General features: G+C 42.4%; 1 protein-coding gene and 1 long non-coding RNA gene across 8 annotated transcripts in view; one reads left to right on the top strand and one right to left on the bottom strand.

The window, feature by feature from the left end:
• Nucleotides 1–3576, top strand: part of LOC121027266 (uncharacterized) — a 16435-nt gene extending 12859 nt beyond the window's left edge. For 2 of the 4 annotated variants that reach the window (XR_005788626.1, XR_005788624.1), the window contains exons 2-3: nucleotides 2262–2332; nucleotides 2429–3576. This is a non-coding gene — a long non-coding RNA (uncharacterized LOC121027266). Of the gene's footprint in view, nucleotides 1–27; nucleotides 96–2261; nucleotides 2333–2428 lie in introns of all 4 variants that reach the window. The other 2 variants (XR_005788625.1, XR_005788627.1) reach the window with 2 other exon arrangements.
• The window catches only part of PDE4B (phosphodiesterase 4B), a 543304-nt gene that overhangs the window by 104885 nt on the left and 429314 nt on the right, over nucleotides 1–9105 (bottom strand). For all 4 annotated transcript variants that reach the window (XM_040470524.1, XM_040470523.1, XM_040470525.1 and 1 more), the window contains one exon: nucleotides 2422–2474. In XM_040470524.1, the coding sequence (XP_040326458.1) occupies nucleotides 2422–2474 (53 nt within the window). The remainder of the gene's footprint in view (nucleotides 1–2421; nucleotides 2475–9105) is intronic.

Raw genomic sequence — 9105 nt, 5'->3', positions numbered from 1 at the left:
AAAAAAAATATTGGGATGTCTTTGCAGAGGAGGAAAACTCGTGTTGTACCATGAGAACTGAAAAGAATGACCTTGTTTCGACAGTGAAAATAAAGGTACAGAAGACTAAGTGATTTGCTTTTATGTCCCCCATGAATAATTTCAGTCAGTGATCAATTTGTAAGACCCAATGCACCAATTTAGCCACAAGTTCTGACAATTATCTTTTTGAAATGAATTGCAGTTCCTTCATTCAGATGCATGAAAAAAAAAAAAAACCTCTTAAAAGTATTTGGCTTTTTCTCTTTCTCTCTCTGTCTCTCCCTCTCTCTCTTATACCTTGCTCTTTGTACAAGAATAGTCAGGCTTTCCTAACAAAGTAGATTGCTGCTAAATCTGTTTAAATGATCGTGGGTTTCTTGTATCTTTTATCTTAGATCTCAATTGAAATACATGAGCCCAACTTGAGTTGATGATAAATGAAAACCTGATCTTATTATCATGAAAAATCATCTTTGAAAGCACTGCTTCAGCCTTCAATTCGGTTTGCTCGGAGCCACTTACTTTTCATTCCCTTTTAAACTTTCTATTTAAACACACCTCTTTGTCACACGCTGATAAATATTAAAATACCAGGAAAAATCTGCCTGACTTATTTAAGCTGATAATAAGAACAAAACACAGGATGTGTGTATCCTCCTTCCTCTTCTGACTGGGCTTAAGCGTTAAGGAGATTTTGAAACCTATAATTACGTAATAATTGGTATCGCTACATTCTCTTCCCGATGAAAAGCCAGAATTTTTGTAGTTTGCCACAAAGACAGACAAAAACAAATTGCCTAAGTGGTATTGTTATTTCTTTGCTCCATTGTTTTAAAGAATTTAGCCAAAGAATCTCTAGCTGCCGAGCTGTAGTCACTGTGCCAAAAATCACAAAATGATCTTTCCAGCAACATCTCTAGCTAATGAGCTAATTTATAGAGCCATAAATATCACGGATTCTCTGAATGTGTGTCAGTATTTATTACAAAAAAAAAAAGAAAACAGTTTAAATATTCGAATTGCTGTCAAAGGCTTTGGAGCGAATTTGGCGAACAGAAATATGAGCAAAGGTGTCTCACTGGTAGGCTAATATGATGAAATGATAAAGGAGTTTCAAAACCACCTCCTTTGATCGCTGACTACGTAACACCAGTTATATGGTAAAAACCCTCTATGGAGTTTCCTTTTATCAAACTTCTAAAGGAAATGGTACATCAGCACAGCAGGTTTTTGAAGCCCCTGGACAGAGCACTATTTTCTTCTCTCCATTTCATACCATGGGGCTCTAGAGGCAAATTTACCTTTACTTAATATCTTCCTTTCACTTTTATTCTTGTTCTCAGTCTTTTTCTAATAAAAATAGGTTTAAAGGTGTGTACTATAAATACTTCAGAAGCCAAGGAGTCAATGGAACCTATGTTTTTGTTCCTTTCTTTAGAAGGTGGGCTTCTGTATTATGTCTGTTATTCACGTGGCTGTGATGCCAGCCAGAGACACTACATGCAAGGAAGGAAGATGGTTAAGTATAAAGCAAAGGGAATACCGAAGCTGGAAACAGAGAAGTGTACCAGGCAGTGCTGTTTGGTGTCAGGCAATCTCAATAGAGCTCAACTTACTCGTTTCTCCTGTGGCTTTACTCAGGCCTACCGCTACTCGAGTGGGGGTAGATTCAAGGGGGAAACTCCATTTTGGACTTGGAAACAATGCCACATAACTGGTTGCATCTTTTGTCACATACAGTTTATGTTCAATCCATCTCCCTGGTGTTCCTTCAGGGTAGCCCCTCCCCTACATAGCTTTCAACTCTGCATGGAAAGCATATGCACAGCACTGAAAGATGAGAGGTTAGGTTTCTTAAGCACACACACACATACACACACACACACATCTGAGGAACAAAGTTGGATGACCTCCAAGGGAAATGATTTGTGACCTGGAACAGCCTTTGGTTTCACACCTGGAAAGGATGTAGACTCAAGTGGGACCTATAGTTGACGCTAAGAGGAAAACCACTAATATGCTCTGTGGGGCCAGCCAGGGGGCCCCTGACGGTCTTTGAAGTTAGCTCTCCTGAGCACACCGGGGCCAGCAAGCTGAGGTCGCTTTGCAGTGTCAATGCAGCTCTGCCTTCTGTCTCTCTCCTGGGGTGCAGCAATACCACACATCCATCGCACCCTGAAAGCCTAGGCCTGCACATGATGGGACAATTGTTTAATACTGCTTTTCATTTGGTTTTACAGGGAAAGAAGTAAAACTCTACTATGTCTTTGAAAAAAGTCACCAAGAGACTTTGGAGGACCCTGATATGCAAGTAAGTGCCATCATTCTAAAACAGCTGCTGAACAAATGACACGTGTTATGATTCTGAAACGCGGACTTAGGCCTCATGATGGTGCTTACCTTGCAGGTTTACTCTGGAGACAGGTGGCTGACTAGCAGCAGCTGGGGACCTCCTGTGGAGACAGAAAAGAAGGCCTGAGTCTTTGTATCACTATCACCCCCATGTTCCCCTCCCCCCCACACCCCCACACCTCACCCCAGCCCATGATCACTGAAGAGTTTCCCAGGTCATAATGAGCTATCAAATGACATCATGCTGTCTCCGGAAGGCAGGCTCCTGTAACACTGGTGGATGACTGCAATCCTCTGACATCCAGATGGCCCGGAATTTCCCCACGCACAGCCTCCTGGATGCTCCAACTCTTCTGGAAGGAAGTCGTTTACTCCAGGTCCCTAACCTGCCCCTCTGTTTTAGGTTTCACAGTTCCAAAAGGCCCTCAGACAATAGGCTTGCTCAGGAATAACACCAAATGTCAGAGTGGATCCCAATTCCTTTGGTAGTGTGGTAGAAAGTTATGCCAGACAAAGGGGTCCTGAGAGACCAACCAGTCTGGGCCTCCCTTTTGCACTTCAGGAAACTGAGACCCAGAGACGTGAAGTCAGTCGCCAAAAGACACACAACAGGAATCCAGGTTGCTTAACATAAGGTGTGGTCTTTCACAGAGGAACCAGGCATTATTCTACATTGTAACAAGCCTGCTGATGTTAAGAGTCCAATGAAAGGAGCAAACAAACTTGTGCTCCAGGAGTACTGGGGCTCCTCCTTTTCTTTTTTGTTTTTCTTCCTTGTTTATTTCTCGACCCTACCGCCCAATTTTGCTGGTCTTACCAACCTTCTCATGCTTTGCAGAACTTCTACCCAGTGCATTACAGAAGAGCCTGCCCAAATAGTATAGAGCAGTAGCCCTCACACTTTAGGGTCATCAGAAATCACCTAGAGGGCTTACCAAGACCCCCACTGAACCCAACCCCCAGGGTCTTTGAGCAACTGGCCTGGGATGAGCTGGAGAGTGTGCATTTCTAAAAGATCACTCATGGCGCTGATGCTGCCAGTCCAGGGGGCCCATTTTCAGAACTGTTAGAATAGAGGGCTGTCTGGCCCACTAAAGAGCAATAGCATATTAGCAACAAGCAAGGGAGTGGGACTCTAGGCCAGTCAGTGGTTCTCAAGCATAGATGAGCAATGTTCTCACTTGGGGAGCTATTAAAAATATGATTCCCTTTCCCATCCCTGGAGAATCTATTTCAGCATATCTGAGATGAGGCCTGAGAATCTGTATTTTTTACATAAATCTATGAATTCTGATCTACAACCAAGTTTGGGGAGGAAGCCAAATTATAAATGACAGAGAATAGCCTGCAAAGATGTTGTTAAGAAAGGGTCTCCCCACCGGTATGGCCACAAGTTTTCTTTCTAGGTTCTTAAGAGCACCAGATCCATCCGTGATCTATTAGGGGTCATCTAGCTTCCAGGTAGTATACGTGACGTGACAGCTGCAGAGTCTGATGGGAAGGATTCATGTTTACCAAACATTTACTGGCTAGGTCATCCTAGGCAAGGTACTTTTAAACCCTCTGTGTCATTGCCATCCAATGATTACTTTTTTTCTGCTAGACATCATGCTAGGTACTTCTTAGCTTCCACTGAGAATATAATCATCTCATTTTAAGGATAAGAAAACTGAAGCAGAGTAGTTAAGAGGTTAAGAAACATGCTGGACCATACATGGTTTGTAATTGACATGGTTGAGATTCAATGCTGTCTTTCTGAATCCAAAGTGCATTCTCTTTCCACTATTTCATCTGCTGATAACACCTGCAGTAATACTGAGGGCTGTTTTTCAGGAAAAGTAAGAGATAAAATTCCAAACTCCTTAGCTGAGCATTCAAAGTCCTCTGCTCTTTGGCCTCAACATACTTTCCCCAGCTTATCTGTCAGAATTCCTCCCTGACATTTCATCTCAAACCATTGACTGGCTGTTGGATCTCACGTATCTTGTACTTCTCCTTAGCAGCACTTTAAAATTGTAATTAAAACAGGCAGTAATTAGTGTTCAGTATAGAGCTCCTTAGTTTAAATATAAAATTTATGCAGGCAGGGAACAACTTGTTTACTACAGGATCCCTGGAACCCAGGATGGCCCTTCATATGCTAAGCCCTCAGCAAATACTTATTGAAACAAAGAATGAAAAAAGGAAGGAAGGAAGGAAGGAAGGAAGGAAGGAAGGAAGGAAGGAAGAAAAGAAGGAAGGAAGAAAGGAAGGGAGGGAGGAAGGGAGGCAGGGAGGGAAGAAGGAAGGAAGGGAGGCAGGGGGAGAGGGAGGGAGGGAAGAAGGAAGGAAGGAAGGAAGGAAGGAAGGAAGGAAGGAAGGAAGGAAGGAAAGAAGGAAGGAAAGAAGGAACTTGTACTTTGACAAGGCCAGACTTGATCGCTTATTTTTCCTTGAACAGGTCCTATTCCTTTCTTGATATTGCTCGGGCTATTCCTCTGAAAAGGAAACTCTCCCACACAAATTCACACATGTAAATATCACCTACCTTTCTATGATATTGTAATTTGTGATAAGAAATACATATCTATGCTTGCTTGCTTATTTATTTATTTATTTATTTATGTATGTATGTATGTATGTATGTATGTATGTATGTATTTTAGAGAGAGAGTGTGCGTGCAAGTGGGAGAGGAGCAGAGGGAGAATGAGAATCTTAATCAGGCTCCATACTGAGGAAAGAGAATCTTTTTTTTTTTTTGAGGAGAGAGAATCTTAAGCATCTTAAGCAGGCTCCACACTCAGCATGGAGCGTGCCTCAGGGCTCAATCCCAGAACTGTGAGATCATGCCCTGAGCTGAAATCAAGAGTCGAACACTCAACCAACTGAGCTACCTAGGCGCTGCTGCAAGAAATCTGTATTTGATCTTTGTCTTCATTCCTATTGCAAGATCCTAAAACTCTAAGAATTTTGTAAGTGAAGAGAGATATAAAAAGCGTCCCGTGTTATGTTAATGAGGAGACTTATGGAAAGTCTCTAGGTAACCTAAGGATGGGGGCTAATTGCCAGGGGAACCACCCACATGATTAGAGGGTTGACACTTTCAGCCCTCCTCAGACCTCTGGGGAGACAAGAGGAGCTGGAGACTGAGTTCAGTCACCAGGGGCCAATGATTTAACCAATTGTGGCTATGTAATGAAGCCTCCATAAAAACCCAAAAGGACTAGGTTTGGAGTGTTTCCTTGCATTCCAGGTTGGTGAATGCAAGGAGACTGGGGAAAGGGGCACCTTCCAAGAAATGGAAGACTTGTTGCCCTTTCCCCCATACCTTGCCCTATGCCTCTCTTCCATTTGGCTCTTACTGAATTATATACCCTTTTATAATAAACCAGTATTCTAGTAAGTAAAATATTTCTCTGAGTTCTGTGAGCCAGTCTAGCAAACTGGCTAGAGGGGTCATGGGAACCTCTGATCCGTAGTCGGTGGGTCAGAGGTACAGGTAGCAAACTGGACTTGCAACCCGTGTCTGAAGTGGTGAGTCGTCTTACAGGACTGAGCCCTCAACCTGTGGGATCTGATGCTATCTCCAAGTAGACAGGTCAGAATTGAATTGAACTGTAAGGCACTCAGCTGATGTTAAGGAAAAATTGCTTGGATGTGTGGGGAAAAAAATCCACACATTGGAATCGATGTCAGAATCAAAACTTCAAAGGTCAAATGCCATCTTCTGTGAAGGATGTCATCATGTTAGCTAAAATTGACCCCTCTTCTAATATCCCATGGTGCCTTGTTTGTACCTTTAAGGTTATTTCCTCATGTTATGACTCATATGGGCACATATTATCCCCACCACAAATCTGTGACCCATCGAGGGGAGGATTCAGTGCCGACTCCTTTCCATATAGCCTCTGTAGGACCCACCAACTGCCACACAAATAGTGGGAACTCCATAAATATTGGTGAACTGTCAATTGAACGAACCGTTGATGTAAAAATCATCTGAGGAGCCAAATACCATGAGAATGTTTTATCTGGTTTCCTTTTCCTCTACAGTTTTGGTTCTACATACTACCCACAGTTGCAGAAACACAGCATACACTTTTGTCACTGGGCCTCTGCATATGTTTTGCTCAGCTTTATATGCTTTTCCTTCTTTTTCAGTGGCAAACTCCTTCCCCTGTACTAGGAATCCCCTCAGGTATCACTTCCTCAGCTAAGCCTTCCCCAGTGGGAGTAGTCACTGTCTATGCTACCTACGGTTTGCTACATTTGCCCCATCATGACGCTGTTCAGACTGTATCTCACTTCCTATTTTCTTGTCTATCTCACCTGCAAGAGATTTAAGCAAAGACTGAATCTCATTCATCTTTGTCACCTTGGAATTGGCAAAATATTTGCTATGATATAGGTATTCAATATGTATTCATTGGATTAATAACATGTCTTTAATGATTTCACTTTGCCTGTCTTCCTGAGTTCCAAGGGTGGCTTTTGTGAAAGGAGACATTGAACTAGGAGACCCTAAATGTTTGGGGATATCTTTCTTTTTTAGTTTTTCTAATGCTTATTCATTTTTGAGAGACAGAGAGAGATAGAGTGTGAGTGGGGGAGAGGCAGAGAGAGGGGGAGACACAGAATCCGAAGCAGGCTCTAGGCTCTGAGCTGTCAGCACAGAGCCCGACACGGGGCTCAAACCCACAGACCATGAGATCATGACCTGAGCTGAAGTCAGATGCTCAACCAACTGAGCCACCCAGTCACCCCAGGAATCTTTGCTTTCTTAACAGTTAGGCTACTCACGGCACCCAATTCTCCCAATGTCTTCTTGAAAATGACATAAATTATATAAATTCCCTTGTCCCAGGAGTTCATTTTGAAAATAAAGCTCTTATTTAGAGGTGTTAATCCAGATAAGCATCTGTGTGTGCATCCTTTGCAAAGGCAAGAACCACGTTTATTTGGTTTACCACTTATTCCCAAGATCCGGTATAATGAAGAGGCTCAACACAAACTAAACGAGTGAATGACTTCTGGAAGCTGCATTATTACTTACAGGGCATGAGAGTGCCAATTAGAAAACTGTCATGAGTGCCAGAAGAAAATGCCATTGGTCGCCCAGTTTCCAGTGGTTCCTAACTTATAGAAGAATCCTAAGTTATGTGCTTGGATTAAAGATGGTGATATTAATAGGGAGGATAATTTGGCCACAGCAGTTAATAATATTTTACAGCCATGAATAGTACAGTGGAGAAAGAACTGGACTATGAATCAGAAGACAGGAATCCTAATCCTGGCTCTGGCACCTTCTAAATATATAGCCCTCGGCAACTCACTGAACCTCTCAGTTTCTTCCTCACTTGGGGAAGGCAGGAGGCAAATAACATTTACTGCTAATTTACAGTGTGCCAGCTCCTGTGTGAGGGTTTTACGTATATTTCCTCACTTACTCTGAGGAAATTTGGCTGGGTTCTTTCCCCTCTGAATGCTCAAGATTTTATTATTCTCAGCTAATTTAAATCCTGTGCCAAAGGACATAAAGCAATGAAAGATATACAATGAAAACAAAATTAAATGGCTATTAATTCTTTCTCAAAGATTACATACATGTTGATTGAATTATGCCTTGGAAGAATGTTGATACAGAGATGTTACATGATTTCCTGATAGCCACTGGTGATTTCTGTGATGTTAGTGACACAGTTGAATGATGGGGAACACCGTTTTGCTTCTAGCTGCTATATTCCCTGGTTATCAGACTGACGAATGGTGGGCGTTCTCATTCATGTGATTTCTCCATCAGCTGAAGCCAGTAAATGCTTTAGGGATGCTTATCTGAATTAACAGCTCTAAATGAAAGCCATATTTGCAAAATTAACTCCTGGGACTAAAGAAATAATAGCTTTTAATTTGAAGCCAAGAAATACAGGCCCAATCAAGCATCTCTCAATGGAACATTTCACGGAAGTGCAAGGAAATCACCTCAACAGAAACTGAGATTTTCACCCTTTGGGTGGTAAAGCTCAGGCAGACAATGAACTATTTTTCAGTAGAGCAAAGAGCCAAAAGATAAAGGAAATCTTGACTTAAGAGAAGTATAGTTCTATGTGGGAGTTCCTTTTTATATAATAAACCACACTATCCAGATGTCTCAAGAAAACCATTCCAAGGACAGAATTCTTGCTTAAATGTTACATTTAAGCCAAGGAGTGGCACCCTGGAACCCAAGGCAAATGTCCCAGAAAGCCACTTATGAGTTCCATGGATCTTGTAGTTTCAGTTGTTAAGATAAGTGACTATGTGGGGGAAATGCTGTCAGTATGGTGGATCCATTCCTGGTAGGTACTATTGTCCTCAGTTTTCTTTATTTGAGGGTACTGACTATCTAGGAATACACTGGGTTCATTAAGTGAAGCCCCTAAGAGGCTTCATTTGTAGCTAAAACCCATCATTGAGTTCTCAGCCTCCCAGGGAAGCTCTAATAGAACATATGTCCTGCCTTGAACTTCTGTTACGTGGTGTTGGTTTCAAGAAAATGCTTGGGTGGGGGTGCCTGGGTGGCTCAGTCGGTTGAACATCTGACTCTTGATCTCAGCTCAGGTCTTGATCTCAGGGTCGTGAGCTGGAGCCCTGTGTTGGGCTCTGTGCTGGGTGTGGAGCCTACTTAAAAGAGGAAAGGAAAGGAAAGGAAAGGAAAGGAAAGGAAAGGAAAGGAAAGGAAAGGAAAGGAAAGGAAAGGAAAGGAAAGGAAAGGA

This window comes from Herpailurus yagouaroundi, unplaced genomic scaffold (genome assembly GCF_014898765.1).
Source record: "Herpailurus yagouaroundi ecotype Mexico unplaced genomic scaffold, PumYag 77, whole genome shotgun sequence".
NCBI lineage: Eukaryota > Metazoa > Chordata > Mammalia > Carnivora > Felidae > Herpailurus > Herpailurus yagouaroundi.
This window is presented reverse-complemented; position numbering and strand designations above follow the sequence as displayed.